At 35.4% G+C, this 20,775-nt stretch overlaps 1 protein-coding gene across 1 annotated transcript; it reads left to right on the top strand.

The window, feature by feature from the left end:
* The first annotated feature begins 18,569 nt into the window (after positions 1-18,569).
* Positions 18,570-19,409, top strand: LOC122602790 (calcium load-activated calcium channel-like). The gene has a single exon (XM_043775387.1). The coding sequence runs from the start codon at positions 18,629-18,631 to the stop codon at positions 19,229-19,231; it is 603 nt and encodes a 200-aa protein (XP_043631322.1). The 5' UTR covers positions 18,570-18,628; the 3' UTR covers positions 19,232-19,409.
* Positions 19,410-20,775: the final 1,366 nt, after the last annotated feature.

The raw sequence follows: 20,775 nt of genomic DNA, 5'->3' as shown, positions 1-20,775 counted from the left end.
AATTCCTTCATTTACTCTTTCAATCATTCACAATTCGAGATCCTTTTCTCTCTTTCTTCTTTAAGTCCAAAACCCTAAATCTAAATTCACAAATGGCTCCTAAATCTTCTTCTTCTTCATCTCGTTCTCGTGATGTGAATCTACTCACTGCTGAGTACATTCCATCACAAAATGTTAATCGTGCCACTGGTGCTCCCATAAGCTCTAAGCTTATTAAACTAAATCCAAATAATCCAATGGCATCTCTTCAAGGGCTCCAGGCCGCTGACTCTCTTATCGGGAGAATCCAATCCTTTCTTCGGATTTCTCCCCTCAGCGATGCCTTCTCTTTGAATCCACACAAGCTATTCCATGATTACTTGTGTGAGTTCTGGTACACTGCCTCTCTTTCTGAGGACTGCTCATCCATCTCCTTTTCTCTAAAGGATGGGTCAGTCCCGTGTACCATCACCACTGGAACGTTGAGGGAAGCCCTTAACCTCAACTACTGGAGACATAATGAAACTCCAGTGGTGATTTCCTCCAATATCAATTTCCGCCAGGTCTTCCTTGATATGGGAAATAAGGAGATGGTGGAGGGGGATGTGTTGAAGACCAAGGGGTCCATTACAATGAAGGGGCTTTCACCATCCTGGAAGTTCTTTATGGTCCACTTGGTGGAAAGTTTGGGAGGGAGTTCTGGTGGATTGGACCAGATAAACTCCTTCCAGGCAGAAATGGCGTACTGCCTTTGGAATGGGCTGAGGGTGGATTTTGCAGGCATTTTGTTCAGAAGCCTGGTATTCAAGTTAAAGGGTAACAGGGGTCCTTGTGTTCCCTTTTCAAGGTTTCTGTCCCTTTGTTTTATTCAGATTCTGGGCAGAGACGAGTACAACAACACGCAATCCTCGTTCTCTGTGCCAGAACTGTTGAGGAATCTGGACAACCTGGTGTCCACTTCTGATGAAGTCCAGATGTCCCCGAGAATGATTTTTGCATTCTCTAAAACTGATGCACCACAATCTGGTGAATCAGAAAGGCAACTGGGCGGGCCTCAAAATAATGAGGGACCCACCGGTTCGTCTACTGAAGTTGTAACTGTGGCAGAAGCAGGAGTCCAGGCAGTTCCTAAAGCAAGAAGATCCTCTAAAAGCAGGAGATCAAGATCTGGACTTGCTGCACCTGACCAGTCACAATCTGTGATAGTGGTCTCTGAAGCCGCTGCCGATGATATTGCAACTGAGGATAGAGCAGTTGTGGTTGAGGCACCAGTCACCTCTGTCCAGGGAGAAGATGCTTCGGCAACGGATCCTCAAACTGATGATACCATTGAGGCAACTCAAACTGGTCATCAGGAGTCTGAACAACTTGTTCAGCCACCCCCAACATTTATGGATCTTGGCATAAATGAGGGTGTGTTTCAGCTTGAGTCTTCGGACTCATCTGAGACAGAATCTGACCAGGAGATGGCTGATGCGACTATACTTGATCAGCTCCCTTCTCTCCTTGGTCAACCCCAAGAACCACATGTTTCAGTTTCCCCAACTCATGTACAAAGCTTAGAAATACCTCCAATATTCACCTCTCGCCAATCACCTTCTTCTATGGGTGTGCCTAGAAATAGACACATCCTAACCCCACCGTCGCCGTCGTTCACACCTGAGCATTCTCAGCATGAACGCCACATTGAATCTCTTCCTTTCATTTCTACAACCCCTCCTCTTCTCTCTACTGATGCTACTGCAACTGGAGAACCAGATATTGTCATACCTCGTCCAGTTGCACCTGTAGCTTTCTCAGCTGGTCCAGTGACACCTTCTCCTCCGTCATTGGACAGCCAGTTCGTGTCTTTTCAAACCGATCTCTCGAACCTTCTTGCGAGGGTGGAAGAGATTCAAAAGACACTGGAGAAGAACACCAAGTCCCTCTCCAGGTACCACAAGGATCATCTGCAAAATATTAAAGTGGTTGACCTGGGGATTAACAAGTTCTCTGCTAATGAGGACTTGGTGTTTGGCAAGCTGAACGAGTTAGTGGAATCCTCCAATCAATTGGCAATATCTTTAAGGGAGGCATTCGCACTGACTCAATCTGGAGTCACATCCTCAATATCCAACCTGCTGAACAATACTGTCAGATCTTCAGAGGTTGATATTAAGAATCTGGAAAGGCAGGTGCAAGAGCTGTGTAGCAAACCTGGCCTAGATGTGACAGAGCTTGGGAGTCGGTTGGCCTCTTCAGTGGGTCTCAAGATCGAAGAAACTTTGGCTGCCAGTGAGAGTAACTTGATAGAAAAGGTGATATCTGAGATCACCAAGATTGCAGTGCCCCAGGTCGATCTCACTCCAATAACATCTGAGATTGATCGGTTGAGGTGCAGTCTGGATACGCTGGCTAGCAAAGTGTCTGAACATTCAACTGCCATATCTGATCTGACCACTGAAGTTGGCAAAGGAAGGGCGGTTGAGCCTGACAGTGCTCAGGAAGTCCCTGCAACTGGGCTCTCTTCAGATGATCTCTCCATTCTCAAACAAATTTTAAAGAGTCAAGAGCAGACAAGTGGAAATGTAATGACTCAATCTCAAGAGATAAATCATCTTTGGAGGACAGTTCGCATGCTTTGTGGAGTCTTCAAAGAGTGTAAGACAATGCAATCATGGCAGCCTCTAGATCGCCTGCCCTCTAGTCATGCTGATTTTGAAGCCATCAGGCAGGGACTAGATGCTGCCAAGGGGGAAAGGTCGGTACATGCCCCTCACACTCTTGTGAAGACTTCAAGTAAAGGGAAGGAGATTGTGATGGCTACCAGTACTGAGGCTGGTGAGCAAGGGTTTGAGGTGTTTGATGATGTGGTGGTAGGGAGTGTTGACAAGGGAAAGGCCATTGCTGATGAATCTTTGGAACCAGCCACCGATGCACCAATGTTGGAAACTGGCAATGTCGATTTGTTGCCTCCAGTTACTGAAAGCGAGAGCCAGAAATTAGCAAGAGTGGGATACCTGGTCAAGGAAAGGAAGAAACAAATGAAGGCAAACCAGTTTGAATCAAGAAAAAATCTTCCAACCCCTCTTGTTGATATCACTGATGCTCAACTCCTTGGCTTGACACTTGTTGAATACAAGAAGATCAAAGAAGATACAAGAATAGTCAATGCACTGAAGGAGATGCTTGAAGTAGAACTGGACAAACACTACCAGGATGATGAGGCTGAACTGGATGCAAAGTGTTTGAATGTATCGGTGGAAAAGGCCAGAGAGATCAGATCTGAAGGGATTCTCAAGAGAACTGAGCAGGTCAAGAAGGCGGTCACCAAAGTGTTGAATCCACCCAAGTCCAAAGGAAGAAAACAAAAGGCCTTACCAAGAGATGCAAATCTGAGGACTTGGGTAGAACCATGTGAACCCACAACAGATGATATTCGAGCTGCTACACAAAAGCTGAGCACGAGCAAAATCAAACTGACAAATGAATCTGAAGCTCGCACATATTTGTCAGATGTACAGCGTCGAAGGCACAATAGAGGCAGGATTACTGATGTTAAGGTTTCAATTAAGCCTGGTGCCAAGCATTTTGTTGTTGAGGTACAATACTTTGGTGGACCTAAAAGGACTACTGAGAACCCGGATGTCAATCAGTATGGTCATTCCGAGCATGTTGAGATGTTGAGGCTGTTGGAGGGGAGGCAGAGGAAGAATAAAGTTGAAAGAGGCTGGGAGTATGTATTGCAAAATCTCATCAAGTTCAAGGAAAACATTGAAGAAAGATTAGGCCTTGATCCTGAGGATACTCAGCCGATTTCATCAGTCTCAAAGAGAAGGAAAACTGGCGAAGGGCCATCTGTTTAAGTTTTCCTTCTAACTATTATCTGCTTGTAATTTTGTGTACTCTCTTGTAATTTATTTGAAATTGTATGTATATACAAGTTGCCAGATTGTAACCTACAAGTAAGATATCTGATAAGATCTACAAACACTTAAAACAAAATCCAAGACATTTGATGATCTATAAAAATGTCTTGGAAACTTAATAGGTCTTATCAAATTCAAGTATTTCAAACTTAAACTTGTATAGAAACAAGTTTGAAAATACTTGACAATATTTCAGGACAATTAGGGGGAATTTGTTAGGTCCAGTTTTAACTAAACTGGAGCTCTCCAGTGACATCTGGAGAGCATGAGGAATTGTCCGAAATATTAGAAGTCCAGTTGCATTGTACAGGTTTAGCAACTGATGACTTCCTCCAGTTGAGATCAGACGACTAGAATCTGAAGACCTTCCAGTTGAAGTCAAAGACAACAAATGGAAAATAGAGATTGGCAATGGCAGCGAAGCCCAGTTGACAATCTACCAGATCAATCAACTGGAGAATCCTCCAGTGTAAATGCTCTTACAAAGCTTTACACTGATTACGAGGAGGACCTTTTTTACTCTACATCCTTTTAACCGGACAATGATATTGTCTTTGGATAAAGATACAAAGATGTAGAGTGGTTGAATAAAGTAACCTTTTGTCTTACTTTATTTAACACACACAAAGGATTATTTAAACAATACTTTTGTGTGCTGTCAACCATATTTGTACATCGAAGTTGAGATCCCCATGCTCAATCTTCGACTATAAATAGAGGTCCTTGCACAAGCTGTTTCAATAACTTTGCAAATACAAATATTCTGCAATATTGGTGAACTTGTGCAATATTCTCTCAATCGCAAAAAGAAACATTTCACAACTCTAAGTGTTTCGATTGTTTAGGAGAATTTCCAAGTTTAGATCAATTGTAATTCATGGGTTGTTAGGATATTTACATTCTTGTATTATCTTGGTTCCGCAACAACCTTGTATTTTATTTAAACAGTAATAAATAAAATACACTTGAAAATTACATATTGTCTCACCAGTTTATATGCTCGTCATTTATATTATTGCATGTATTAACATTCTGTCACTTTAATACTTAATTCCAGTTAACCTGGTACACGATCAAACTAAACTGGTCACATCCAGATTAATTGATCGTGTTGCAAAGTTCACTCACCATCGACATAGAGGTGTCTTCAGCACCCATCTAGTGATAGTTGGGACTAATATCATGTCTTCAAACTTGTTTTTGACAAAAATTTACTTAAAATAATCAACCATAAAATTTTTTTAAGAAAGTAAAGTGACCAATCTTTCCTTTACAAGGTGTGACTTGTAGGATTTTGAATTGATAATAAAGATGCTAAACGATTAATAAACTTGTAAAAAATAAGTCGAGTTGTTAAAGAATGATATTGTGCAACAGAACAACTAAAATATCCCTTTAGAGGTGATATTTTTATTAAAGGTTTAATTCACATCTATACTATATTAATAAACAAATTATTTTTTCCCTTTTCAACTTTCTACTTTTAAAATACCTAAAATATTCTTAATTTTCAACACATTCTTAACTCTCACACTAAATCTTTTCAATATATCCTAAAATAATTTACATCTATATTTATTCAAACAATCTATATTCTTTATTAATTAATTTAAATATTTCCACTTGATATCTCTATAATATTCTTAATAAAGTTATTTACAAAAGGTGCATCTTTTAACCATAAAATAATTACACTACCATTTACGTCAATTACTTTTAGATTAATAACCACATCGTTACCACCACCACCACTAGCACGACCCGTTACCACCACCGTCGCCATTGCGCGGGTACCCATCTTGTACTACAAATAAGATAGTCTGACCTTTTTGTCTTTGCTATTGATTTTTCAACTTCTGGTACGTACTGTTTTTTACATTTTTCTCTTTTACGTCCGTCTAGTTTAATGGGATTAATATTAGGATAAAGGCATGAGAATGTACCCAACTATGACAAAAAGACTATGTAATCTACCTTACTACTCGGCTTGCTATTCAGTGTAACCAACTATGTTTTTTGGGTTATTCAACGCAAGCAATCTGCTACAATAAGTTTCCATCCGGTTTCCATCATCATCATCACCATCTTCACTAGTCCAACACTCGCCGAAAAAATTAAAATTGCGATAACTTTGTTATTTCTTCGAATTAAGACTTGAAACTACCACCAATCGACTCAAAAATTGATCCCGCACAAACCCTGACCAAAATTTTTTGAATCAAACACTTGCCGAAAAAAATGGTGATTCGCCGGAAAAAATGGTGTTTTGTTCGATTCCAGGTTACTTTTGATACCATTTTTTGAGACAAAACTAGCAACATGTACAGTTTGATGTTTGAGGAAAAAATTGTAGGATTTAGGATGAAGCTTTAACTGTGTCTGGTGGCAGCTTTTTAATTTAAAAAATAAAATAAAATTGGAAGATGTAACCGGTAACTTGTTTGTTAGCCGGTAGCATGCACTTCATAACTCAAAAACCAAAGTTGATTACACTGGATAGCAAATCGAGTAGATGGGTACATTACATAGCATTTTGGTCTTAGTTGGATACACTCCCATGCCTTTATCCTGATTAATATTGGCAGCATATTAATAGTAGTATTGCCGTCAGATAAGAATTCACACATAACAACATTGAATCTCACATTGAAATTGAAGGCATAAAGCGTTATTTGTTGTTGATATTCTTAATCGTCGTACAAGTAAATTTTTATAGTTGAGACGATGTATGGAAAAATTTATTTTAAGAGAATGAATGTTTGATGAGCAATTTTGATTCTCGTTTACCTTCTATATATTTTGAAGATGTTGATATTTTTTAGCTTTGTAGGTTCTCATATACATCAAGTCTTTTATTAACACAATTTATAACGCTCATAAACAGTTTGATATGAGTCTCATTACAAACTATTCTTAATCAAATATGTAGGTTTCAAAAGAAACATTACTATGTGGAATTCGATAATATTCTACCAAAAAAAGGCATTACCAATAAAGAAACAATGGAAAATAAAAGACAACAACCGATAAGGAGTTTGCTAATGAACAACTTGTGGATGGACAACCCCAATATACACTTGTAAGTACTTTTTGAATTTAGAATGAACACCTTCAGCCCTTGAAAATGATCGATTACTATACTAAAGTGCAAGTATTTGTCAGTCCAAGCACTAAAATTAATTATGCAGAACAGTGTAACATGATCAACATAAATATTTCAATCGTAATGTAAAATACCTGGTATTACGTGCCATCAGACTTTAAATTCTGTCAATGAAAAGGGGCAGGCCAGTAGGATAAAACAATTTTATGCAATAAAATATTAAATATATTAAAAGGTTAAAAAAATATCATGAAGGGAATAATGGTCAAAACAAATTATTTGTAGTATGGAAGGTGAAATCGTTACTATAAAAATCACTAGCCTTCAAGTAAACAACATCGTGATATCTCTACTCCTTAATAAAGCAAACCCCCCATTAAATATTTCTGTTTTTGAAATACCTTATTTGTCCTTAGACTTTTTTGTTTTTTTTCTTTACGTAACTACCCAAAATCCCTTATAAAACAGACTGCCTTCCCCATTACTGCCGCTGCATTGCGCGGTGATATGTCTCAATTTATACATGTTTCCCTCATACAATTTTGACGTTTTAGACCCGTTTGATAGCCGTTTATACATGTTTTGCGGTGCTTTATGGTATTTGCTAGTGATTTCAGGTCTAAAGCAAGTTTATCGCTCACAAATGGTAGAAAACAACTTAGGAAAGGCCCATATGCACTAACTGAAGAATATTGGTGATGAACGAAGCTGAAATGGCTGATCCTGGGAGACCTAGCGGCGCTAGCTTTCTGGCTAGCGGCACGAGCCACTGAACCAAGTCCAGTAGCGGTGCTAGCTTGCTGGCTAGCGGCACGAGCCACTGAACCAAGTCCAGTAGCGGCGCTAGCTAGGGTTCTAGCGGCGCGAGTTTGGATGTTCGTTGATCAGAATTGCTCAAAAACGCTCCTAGCGGCGCGACGAAAGTCCCTAGCGGCGCGAGATCGATCTGACATCACCATTTTCTCTCTCTTGGGGTATAAATACCAATCACAACTCAACCCTAAAAAAAGTCTTGGACACTTTAGCTCACACACATATACTCCAACCGTTTTTTAAGGTTTTCTAAGGGTTTTCATCACTCCAACTTCATTGGAAGATTTGAAGATTAAATTTGGCTCTTGTTTAGTGATTGTAGCTCGATTGTAACCTCTATTTGGATTTGTTCTCTATATTTGGTAAATTATGTATTCCTTTTTATTTCAATCTTTAACTCTTAACATTATGAGTAGCTAAATCTTTATACATCTATGAAGATGAAGTGAAACAATTAATTATGGTTGCATAATATTTTGAATTCAAGTTGGTTTTACTTAACATTTTGTCAAGATCTTAATGAAGTGATTTCTTCTACTTAAATTTGTGTTCTTGGTGATATTTGTGTCCTTCGATAGTGGTACTAGTCGAATGCAAGTATTATTTTAGTTGTTTGTCTTTGAATAACTTTTACTAGGTCATGGTATGATAGTAAAGAACACAAGTCTAATAGAAATTATTTTGTTAAGTGGATTTAACGGTTGGTGGTACCACGTTTTTCTTTCACAAAGATAAAATTGTTATTTAAATAATCAAGCGAACTAGTTAGTTCAAGGAATTGTAATAGGGTTGGTGGTACCACTTGTTGCAAGAAATTGAGTTGATTAGGTGATTGAGTAGATTTTACAAACGTAGTGCACCCGTTGGTGTTTTTGACTTGTCACGATTATTATCACCAACATTATTATTGAATTTTGAGCTTAAACCATATGCAACCTAGACTTTTGTGTAGCGGATTCGACATAGATGGCTTTTTAATTATTGTTTACACTAAAACCATTTTCGATTAATTCTACGGAATTACTAATTTGCTTTAATTTCCGCAAACTAACTTTTCAAAACGCGAAGTGACAACTCGGTCACAAACCAAACTTTCTCTTGATTTACATTTCAACAACCTTTAGTACAATTTTCGGTCCTTGTGTTCGATCCTGGTCTTACCAATTAACTATATTACATACGAACGGGTACACTGCCCGTAAGTGTGTGGTAGTCAGTAAGCGGTAGATCTTGTTCTAAATTATTAAACTCGATTTCACACATCATGCGGGTACCATGCTCGTATGAGGAAAGCCTTTAATTCTTTTATATCGTTAGATTAAAATCTCAAAAGGAAACAATTTCCCCTGTCTTGTTTGTTTTTATTAATGACTAGCACGGTGCCTGTGTAATGCGACGGCGGTGGTGGTGGCTACGACTGATGGTGGTGACGATGAATAATGTAGTTATTATAAAATTTGAGGGACTAGTGGTGTAAATTATTTCATTAAGGGTATTTTAGATATGTCACATCCTAAACTTTTCTATCGTTGACTTTGACCGTTAGTTGACTTTGACGTCATTAGTTGCTTAAATACCCAAGTAATTAACTATTGTTGTCTACAAGATAAATGTAATGCTTGAATTAGTTATTAATGATCATAAAGTGTTATTATAGTTGTCGGTTAGTAATTAAGGTGCTCGCTTGGTCGGTTGAGTCCCCGGATCATTAGTTTGAGCCTTAACGGTCGTTAAATATAGTTAAAGGGCACTTTGGTAATTGAGCTAAAGGGGGGAACGGTTTTAGTAGGGTTTAAACAGCCCTAATACCTAATTATCTCCATAAGTGTGTGTGTTTTTCATGGTGTGAGCCTCCATAACCTCCCTAGCTATATTTTCATTGATTTCGGGTTGAATTGGAGAGATTAAACGCTTGTATTTGGATTCTCCAATCATCTTTAAGGTAACGATTGAAATTACTACTGGTTTTTAGTCATCTTGATCTATTCTTAGGGTTTACATTCTGATCTCAAGGGTTATGGTTAATCCGGTTCCGAATCGTTGTTGTTTTATTATGTTTTCGGGTGTTTAAACACTCCCATTTATTTTGAAATTGATCCAGGGACCATAAATTGAGTCATATAATATATGTATATGAGTTCTGTAGGTCGTGGTGTATTCCTAAGGTCGTTTAAGTGTCGAATTGGTTTTGAAAACAACGGGTTTGTAGGTCTGAAATTTCATCTGTTTTGCAAAAATCATAAATCCTTCATTATAAATCTATAGAGGTCGATCCTTAAATTTTTGAAAAGTCTATGTGTCTCCTAAATTCGCCCAGAAGAAAGTTTTCTCTGATTTTGCTTCGTAGCTCTCCGAAAACACTGATTTCTAAAAGTGGTCAGATTCTAGACGAGTTCAACAATTCAATTTTCAAAATTTGATAGAAAATTAATGAAAAATCGTATTAAGGTGATTCTAAAGGATATGGTTAAATAAAAGAGTTATTTATAATGTATTACAACAGTTTGTTAATAGGTTGGGTAATGGTTTGTGAAAAACATGGTTTTTGACATATGTGTAATGTTGAATTTGTCTAGACTTTGTTGTGGGGTAGTTTGTGTGAGTCCATGGTGTTTGGCTGTCATGAAAATCTTTTCCATTGTATATATGAAAGTTTTAATATTTATTAATTATATATTGATCATAGGTTGTCGGGGACACATACCAAGGACAGTAACACATTGTTTATTGTTTAAGAAGCTACGGGAGGTAAGATAACTATCTTTTCACACCAGGGACACAATGAAAACTTAGCTTTCATAATAAATGTTTGTTAAAGCCCTTTCGTACGTATGTTGGGTAATGGAACTCACGGGAGGTAACTTGGGTGTTGTTAATGCATGCTAATGATCTTTTATTTCTCTTTATACTTGATATGCATGCTTAGATGTTGGATATGATTGAGATTGATGTTTGGTTAGATACATATTGGCTTGGACATCTAGTACACTAGACTTGGTAGGATTGCCATGTCACGTGCACGTTAAGGGCCCTAATCATTGTTGTTGTTTTTATTGTTGATGATGATACTCGAGTATAATTATTGTCGAAAGTCTTAAGCTTAACCCATGCTAACCTTGGCTAGTATGCTATCGTCGTTGTCGTTTGGGGTAATCATGATAACCCTCATTCGACTCAGTCTGTTGTTGGGGTTTGTCAGATGGCGTGGGCTGGCCGTTTTTGTCGATGTCGGCTTAATCGTGGATTGGTTATGCCATCCGTAAAAACGCCGATGGACCACCGAATGGTCTACCCATCATGTCGGGTGTGAGGATCCCTAAAGGTCGATAGACCGCCTTCACAAAATTTATATTGTCGATAACAAGTGACATAAGTTACTTGGCTTTGTTGTGGTATAACCTGATGTTGATTTGTTGAGATGCATATTGTCGATTGATGAGGTTGCTAGGAACATTTAGGGATATGATATTCCTAATGCTTATTGTTGTTGTTGTGTTTGTTGTTGTTGTTGTTATGTGTGACTTAACATGCATATGATAGATCTAAAAGATGTTTGAACTGGAAACCGTTTTATACAACATGTGGTTATCTTACTTAGCTTTTAAAGCTAACACTTGTTTTGTTGAAAATGTTGTATTTTCTCAGGTTGGACATTGAAGTTTGCTTAGAGTGAGGCTGGGTAGATGCTTGATATAGACGATGACATTATTAGTCTTAGTCTCATTTATTAGTTGACATTTATTAATCTATTATTATCAAATTTTTGATTATGGGTTTTCTTGAACTATTGATGTGATGCAACGAAGTAACACCAAATGTTTTGTCGACCATTGTGTTAGGAAAAGGTTAAGTTTTTACTGGGATGTTTCCGCAATTTAGTTATTTATATAAAAGTTTTTTGAAAATCCATATTTTTGAATGTCGGGTGTTTCAAGATAGTGAAGATAATTAAATTAGTGAATAAAGAAGATGATGATATAGAAAAAGAGTATGGATATTATAGTCATATAACATAAAGTAATTTCAAAATTTCCATAAATATAAGGGCTATTTTTTATATGTAGGTATAGATTATGAAAATAAGTAGAAAGTAAGGAAGTTAAATGATTGAATGACTATAACTGTCCGTGGACATAAAATAAAATAGAGAGCAGAGTGCAAGTGTATGACATTGTAGGTGTAATCGGGTGAAAAATGTATGTCTATACTCATCAGTAACCTCATATTTATAAGCTAGCTATACCAACTATCTGAGATCTTAGGATTCTCTTATGAACATTGGGAATACTCATGGTTGGTTGAACTGGCGTGTGAACTTTTTCCTTTCATGGTTAAATCAGTTGGACCTCCATATCATGTATTAAACTAAGTCGTGCTTTGATCCTGTTGTATTAATTATATGTGACATTGGTTTTATAGTTTGATGTGTTTAAATGTATACATATTTCCCACATGAGTTTTTGGTCGTTTTATACTTAATTAGTAGTCGTTTTCGTATATATTGGATGTTTTGTGGTATGTGTAAGTGGTTTTAGTTTGTAGCATGCGAGACAGATGAAAATGGCCAAAAAGGCCTAAAGAAGTGTGAAGTTAAATTGGTGGATGAACCGGGTGAAAGATATGGTGGAAAAGGGTGTTAACAGACTTTAATGGCCATTGAGATCATATAAGAGTTGCATGCGGTAGGATCTCTTCTAACGATTGTTAGTATCTGAAGGACTGATGTTGCAAGAAGAGAAGTTGACAGGCGTTATGATGTGAGAGCCCGGTTAATGGCCGTTTATTTTTATTGACGGTCGTTAACATCTAAAGTTCAGTATTGCGAAAATTGGCATTTTCAAAAGATGAAGTCGTTTAACAGGCGTTAATGGGATGCAACAGCCATTAGTTTTGTTTATATAAATACTTGCTACAAACAGCATGAAAAGAAACTTTTTATCGGGTTTTAGAAAAACACATATACAAATTCTAGGCTTTTGGAGGTCAATTTCGAATCATCCATTGTTCAAGTATTTCAACATTCATCAAATGATTCATTTTTCAAGATTCAATCAAATCATTAATACAATATTTTCTCTAAATATTATTTGTGCTTTGTTAACTATTATGAGTGTTAAATCTCATTACACCCGCTTTTGAGTTTGTGAATATATCATAGGATTGTTGTTGAGATTTTATTAGCTATACAATTACTTTGTATTGAAAATAGATGTTCATAATTTGAAAGGATCTCAAATTAGTTTATTCAAAACTTAGGGTTTAAAGTGTAAATAATTAAAATTTGTATTATTTAAAACTTTTAATTAAAACATTTTAATAAAACATGAACATCCTAATTAATAATGATTAGTTAACTAAGCAAATAAATTAATCTAATTTAATTTATTTATGCAATAATTAATTAATCTAACTAATTATATATGCGGAATAAGTTAATATAACAATTAACTAATTAATTCTCTAAAACGATCTATCATGTATCCAATATAATCAACTAATAAATAAATAAATAAACAAAAAAAGAAGACCGTCCTCGTAGAAACCCGGAGACGATAACTCCGTTACGTACTAGAGCCCAAAATAGAACTCCTCTCTAGTCTTGTACACACAAATAGTTATGCGACACTTAACTAAGTGTTAGCTATAACTCCGACACTTAACTAAGTGTTAGCTATAACTCCAACGTTATAACAAAGATACCCAAAGAATATAATAATAACTATAAAGGCTTAGTTGAATTCCTCCAACCATGGGGGTGGAATTTGACCCTAGCTTCAAAAGGGAGAAGAGAGTTGTGTGAAATACAAGAGAAAATGCCTCTGTTTATAAGCATAGAAAAGCCTTAGCATTTTCTCCATTTTTCAATCAGGGATGGGAAAAACTTTCCTAAAATTTCTCCCCTCCCCTTTTTGTTCGACTACCCTACCTAGGCCTTCCATGGGTTGACCTTACGCCCATGATGCGATGATGCCTGACCCGGTTTGACCCGGCTTCAATTGCTCGTCATTTCCAAATCTATTTTTGTAAAGTTTTAGTTATTTTCATTTTTAATGGTTCATTTATTATTTATATGAAGTTCATAAGCCCTCCTCATTCTTCGTGTGCGACCCTAAAGATTCATAGATCAATGACCGTATATATATTGAAATATTCACAAAATTTCGACAACTATTTGATGTTATTCGCAATTGTTAACACGATTTTTATGTTTAATCAATGATCCACATTTATTAGAGTTTTATAAATTGTTTTAACTTTCATATTGATCAACTTGTAATTGTTTATAGAAAATGGAAGCAGTCTCTCTACTTAGGTAGGGGTAAGGTCTGACTACATCTTAACCACCCTCATACACCGTCGAAGTATTGGGGCTCAAAATTCGCAGAAGACGACATTGAACAGTTTTTTTCTTTCTTTCCTTTTTGTAATTGTTTATAAAAAATTGAGAGAAATCTAATTGATTGATAGTTGATTTATAAAATGATTAATCAATCTTTAATTAATCTAAAATCGTTGGAGTTTGAGAGAAACTTACAATATAATTTCAAACAAGTGAAGTCATTTTGAGTGTGTAATTGTTTATGATAAAAAGATCTAATTAGAGGAATAAATGCAGTTCGAGATATTGCTTTTCAAGAAAATCATAAAATCAACTTAAGTTTTTAATGCTTAATTGTTTGGGTAAAAATTGAAGATTAAGTATAACGAAAGTTCATCTTGATTACCTTCTCAAGTCATTCAACACTGTGAGTGACATTCTGATTTATATGTAAGCTATTCCAAGTGGGTGTGCTTTTAAGTTATTGTTTTTCAACAAACTTTTTAAGATTAATTCTTCTAAATTACTCAAAGTATTCTCAATTTTACTAACTGGATTTAAAAGCAACGTGACAACACATCACAAAACCCTCATCTTTTCAATTTGAATCATTAGCTCGTTAATTTGAATTTACCAAAAAAACTACATTGCATGCCAACAGGTACACTGTCCAAAAATATATAGTAGTTAGTAACTAGATAGTCCGTGCTTATTTAAATTTATATAAAACATGATATCGGAGAATGGAGAAGATTTTGGAACCATTAGACCCACCTCTTTTCCCACCTTTATATCCTCTTTAATTACATTCTCTATTACTTATGTTTATCGTCATTAGTATATTATATTGTATAATCCATGATTTATTATATTTTTCATATTATAGTATCTTTTATATCTAATATATTGTTAATTTAGTTATAACTTCTTGACAAACTTTCCACTTAATATTATACGAGAGCAAGTACCCGTACGTTGCGTCGGTGAGATGATGGGGGTGATAGGTCATAGAGTGTGATAGCCAAATGTCTTACCCGTACGGGCTCCGCCCTCGAATTTAAAAATTCGTCGAAAGTATATCGAATAACATCTCAAATGAAAGAGCATGAAATTTTAAAAACACCCATATAATTTTTATAATTTATCGATGTACTTTTTGTGAGATAAAAGATTTTGAACGAATTGGAGGAATAAATGATTTATGGATGAGAGGGAAAAAAGATGATTGATTGAGATTTGATGAGAGAGAAATGGTGTTTGGTAATATATAATTGATAGAATGGACATTTTTGGAAAGTAAATGTTGAATTGAAAGTTGAAAGTTAAAACCCTATTTCCTTTATAATATAGTATTATCGATGTACGGTTTGTCAGATAAAAGATTTTGAACGAATTGAAAGAATAAATGATTTATGGATGAGAGAGAAAAAAGATGATTGGTTGAGATTTGATGATAGAGAAATGACGTTTGGTAATATATAATTGATAGAAGGGGCATTTTGGGAAAGTAAATGTTGAATTGAAAGTTGAAAGTTGAAAGTTGAAACCCTATTTGCTTTATAATATAGAATAGATAAATGGTTTAATCGTTATAAATAATTTTGCTATAAATTATTTTATAATTTATCAAAGCATCACTACATATTGAAACGAATGTTATAAGCTTGCATATAATCAGTCATCAAGCGAAGCCTAAGACTAGTAAACCAACAGCTAGGGGTTTGTATCGATTATATCAAGCGTATTTGTGAACTTACATGGACTAACATGTAAAATGTAACAATAATCTAAATACTGTGTCATCAAAATAAACAATTGATATTGTCAGGATATTTGATTGTCTAAGATCTTTATTAGAAAAGATCTTCTAGCTCAAAATCTGAGTGCTCAAAACTTGACCCTTAACAAAATTAACTTATAATATCTTATGTCTATAAAAAATATTTGTTAATTTAGTAGCTATAGCAGAGTGCAAATGCATTATATAATTTTGAAAACTAATAAATATACTGTAATAAGACAGTTATTATAGTTTTATAGCTATAGTTTTCTTTATATTATTTTATTATAAAATTAATATGAAAACGTCAACATGAATTTTTTTTTTTTTTATAAATTTTGTATGTCATTTTTTCACGCATTTTGTCATCTTTTATATTGATTTTAGAAAAAACATAATATACTACTAAAAAAAGCATAAAATTTGTCAATGAGCTGATTGTCTAATAGCTTTAAGAGGTTTTGCCTTTATAAAAATGTCAGAGTTCAAATCAAAGCTAGTCTTTAAATATTAATTGAGATCTAAGATTTAATAATCGTAGGTCTTTTCTAAAACCCTTTTAACGATCTAGATATATTACGAAAAAATGGTAGTTTTATGCATACAAATTTTTTTCCCGGTTATATATATATATATATATAGGGTAACACTCCAGTGAGAACAGTCTTAAAATAAGAACGGTGAGAACACTTAAAAAACATCATTTTGATGCATTAAAAGTCCATAAAACTAACATAGTGCTTAACTAATTATCATTATTTAAGTGTATAACAACACATTGGCCTATCAAAATCAAAAAAATTATGATTTTTGTTTTGTGCATCTATCTTGGATGCATATTCTTCAAAATAATCATTCACAAACATTATCAACAAACATTATCTTCTAGATATATTGTAGGGAATGTACTATTGGCAAAATGTGATTGCTTTAGACGACCTAATTTATTCCTAATTCGAAGAAAATCCAATAATCCATTCGTTCGTTAGCATGGCAATAAATTACAGGTTAAATTTGTGTGCCTTAAATACTAAACTTTTATTTTTTAGAAGAAGAGTCTTCTGTCATTTCCTTCATTCCCGAAAGTAACATCGAATTTTATTTTTCACGAATTATAAGTTTTAATATCGTCTATAATGATGGGGAAAATTAAAATGGACATGACAATATAACAGTACTCCGTGTTTACATCTACCTCTTTATACCCGTAAAGATCAACATAAATTGAGATGGACATAACAATATAACAGTACTCCGTGTTTACATCTTACCTCTTTATACCCGTAAAGATTAGATATTGTTGATGTTTTAGGTTGTTGTTAAGAATGAGAAAGATTTGTATCTATACAAATCACCCTTTTCTCATCTTTTAACTTTCAACTAAATTAATTATTTTTACATTACTCCTATTAAATCAATTAGTTTTACATTAATAAACACATAGTTAAGTCACCAAATCAAACAGCACCCGTCGCTGCTGCCGCATTGCACGGTAACCTTCTCGTTAGCTTAAACAAACAATCATTTGTATTATAAAAAAGGGAAAAATACATAAAAAGGTAACCTATTTATCTAAAATTCCTAAAAAAGAAACCTATTTTGTTTTCCTTTATTCAAAGGATACAGTTTTCATAAATTTCATAATAAGGGGAAGATCGTTAATTTTAGACGCCAGTAAGCCGTTAACATCGTTAGTCTGCTTACGTGGCATTACTAAAACAACTATTCATCTTCTTCTCCCCCTTTCCACTCCATCCGCCGATAACCACTCCCCTACAACACCACCGCCGCCTGCCACCTCTCCCTCACTGGAAAATAGATCCGACAACCACCACAAACAGCCCTCTAGGGTTTTCTTCAACCCTAGACTCCAAATACTCCATCACCACCACTGCTTCGCCGCTGCTGCTTCTGTTCGATTTTCAGCCGCTACCACTCGACTCCATAATCGTCCAGGAGGGTAAGGAACAAGTGAGAAACGTTCTTAGGGTTTGCGACATGAAAACTAAGCATGGACAGATCTGTAACGACCTGTTTAGAAGCTTGAACGTTCCTCCTTCTTCCTGGACCGTCGTGGGGTGGTGATGGTATGGCGGTACGTGGATGCGACGGGAAGAAAAGAGAGAAAAAAAAAGAGAAAACATTAGGTTTTTAAAGAGAAAAGAAATGGGTTTTGTTTTAAAAGATTATGGAGTCGAGTGGTAGCGGCTGGAAGTCGAACAGAAGCAGTAGCGGAGCAGTGCTGGTTATGGAGTATTTGGAGTCTAGAGTTGAAGAAAACCTTAGAGGGCTGTTTGTGGTGGCTACCGAATCTGTTTTCCGGTGAGGGAGAGGTGGCAGACGGCGGTGGTGCTACAGGGGGCGGGCGGCGGATGGAGTAGAAAGGGGGAGAAGAAGATGAATAGTTGTTTTAGTGATGCCACGTAAGCAAACTAACGATGTTAACGTCTGACTGACATCTAAAACTAACGATCTTCCCCTTATTAAAAAATTTATGAAAACTGTATTCCTTAAATAAACGAAAACAAAATAGGTTATTTATTAGGAATTTTAGGTAAATAGGGTTTTTTTTTTTTTTTTTTTGTATTTTTCTATAGAAAAAAATAAAATAAAACTTCACCACTTCTTTTGTTTTTTTCATTATATAATCCTAAATAATCATCATCATCTTTTTCGTTCTCTTCAACAATCAATCTCACACACACACAAAAAAAAAAGTCAAATCAATGCCATCTTCAATCATGTTCACCACATCAAAATACTCCGACGGCTTAACAGTAGTCGCAATATCCTTTATCACAGCCTTAATCTGTGAATCAATTTCATACCTTTTGATCTACCGTACCAATTCTTACAAATCCCTCAAATCCTCAATCGATCGCGCCTCCAAAAAACTCGAAACCATGAAACAAGAATCATCACCCAGTTCAAATCTCGCAATACCCACAAATAAAAAACCAAAAAGCAAGAAAATTGATCGAGTTGAAACATCCTTAAAAGAATCTAGTAGGGACTTGTCTTTGTTTAAGTTGAAATCAGGTGGGGTTGTGGCTTTGGTTTTGTTTGTTGTTTTTGGGTTTTTGAATAGTTTGTTTGAAGGAAAAGTTGTTGCAAAATTGCCTTTTGTTCCAATTAAACTTGTGCAGAAAATGAGTCATAGAGGTTTAGCTGGTGATGATATGACTGATTGTTCAATGGCATTTTTGTATTTTTTGTGTTCTATTAGTATTAGGACTAATTTGCAGAAGTTTTTGGGGTTTGCACCCCCTCGTGGCGCTGCGAATGGGGCGGGTTTGTTTCAGATTCCTGATGCTGCCAAGACGAGTTGATCGATGGATTTGATCACTGAGGTTACTTGTTTTTATTTATAGATTTTACTTTTATGATTGTTAACTTGTTTTAATGTTGTTTAGTATGATGGATTGTAGTAATGAGGAATAACTTTTGGATGAATGAATTGTATTGATTATAATTGTTATAATGATTGCGATTTGGATTTGATGTCGATTTTCTGATGTTTTAGTTATTTTACGATTATTGTGTAAAGATCTAGTGAAAGGCTCAGAACAGGATCCCTCTTTGTTTACTTGTTTCTAGCTAATGGTAGGTAATTGATCTGCATTATTGTTATTTGATCATCTTTTAAGATAAGGGGCTAACGTATAAAGAGTAGGAAGCGCTATTGTTTAGTTAACTTAAGAGAGGAAAGGAGAAGAGAGGTAAAGAAAGTTTTCCTTCCTAATCACCTCAAAAATGAGAGGAAAACTTTTGAAACAAAAAACTACACTCCCCCTTCTAATCCTTTCCACTCCTTCTCTTTCCACACTTGAAAAAAATCTTAAGAATGTATTTTATAATTTTCCCCTCTCTTCTCCTTTCCTTTCCACCTTTGAATAAACTAAACAATACAGTACCATGTATGAAAGAGTAGGAAGCGCTATTGGCCAACTTATGTAAGTTATGCTAATGTTTATGACACACGGTTGTTATCTATCAGTATTATAGGGTTCGTTGATTAGTGTTGAGTGTTCTTAACGCTGTTTATGTTACTAGTGCTACTTGTTTGATCTTTATCAAGTGAATCAAGTATAGTTAGTGATCAGAGTGATTTGAAATAGTGATCGCATGATAGGCACTCAAGAAGTTTGTTATAGTCTTTGTTGATGCTTGAAAGATATAAGATCTGCTTTCTTAGCTGTTACAGTTGGGTAGTCTGATTAAATGTTGATTAGTCAAGTTAACTAACATGAGTGATCTATCTGAGCTGAAAATATGAATGGGTAAACTGGTATTTTGATGATATATGTTAGGTAACATGATTAGACTTGAATGAACATGACATGGTTGATTTTGATTTGTAGTTGATATTTGTTTTTTATGGGGCATGACACGATTATCACGTGTGAATTAGGTCCTTGAGAACGTCATGTTCATTTTGGCAATTGTGATTGTGTTCCCCATCCTATCAAGCAATGGATCTGAGAGATCTGCTTATTGGTGATGAAAAAGTAGCTAGTTGGTAAAAGAGTAGAGGGATGATGTTTCCGTTGCATACATTTCAAATTTGCAATGGTTTCACTGTGTTCATTTTAATCTTTAATTTTTTTTTGTGAAAGCTTTGACACATTACGCTGAATATAGTATGCCTTAACATTTTGAACAAAACCATCTACCTTTCCCTGTATTTTTGTGAAGATCTTCATATTGGAAGTTTGCAACATAAGAAAATTGGCTTCAGGTCCATGGTTTGTTTACTGACCTGGGATTGCCAAGTTCTGTTTTTTCAGCAGATGATCTGGACAAGATATGTAGTCTTTGTGGAATTGTATTTTCATTATATTGGGATGTTAGTTATGCAAGTATAATGTTCTAT

Source organism: Erigeron canadensis, chromosome 6, assembly GCF_010389155.1.
Source record: "Erigeron canadensis isolate Cc75 chromosome 6, C_canadensis_v1, whole genome shotgun sequence".
Taxonomy (NCBI): Eukaryota; Viridiplantae; Streptophyta; class Magnoliopsida; order Asterales; family Asteraceae; genus Erigeron; species Erigeron canadensis.
Note: the sequence above shows the minus strand (reverse complement) of the source record. Positions and strands in the feature narration are given on the sequence as shown.

Coding starts and splice junctions, on each gene's coding strand:
- LOC122602790 (XM_043775387.1), top strand. CDS start 18,629: ATGCCATCTTCAATCATGTTCACCACATCAAAATACTCCGACGGCTTA.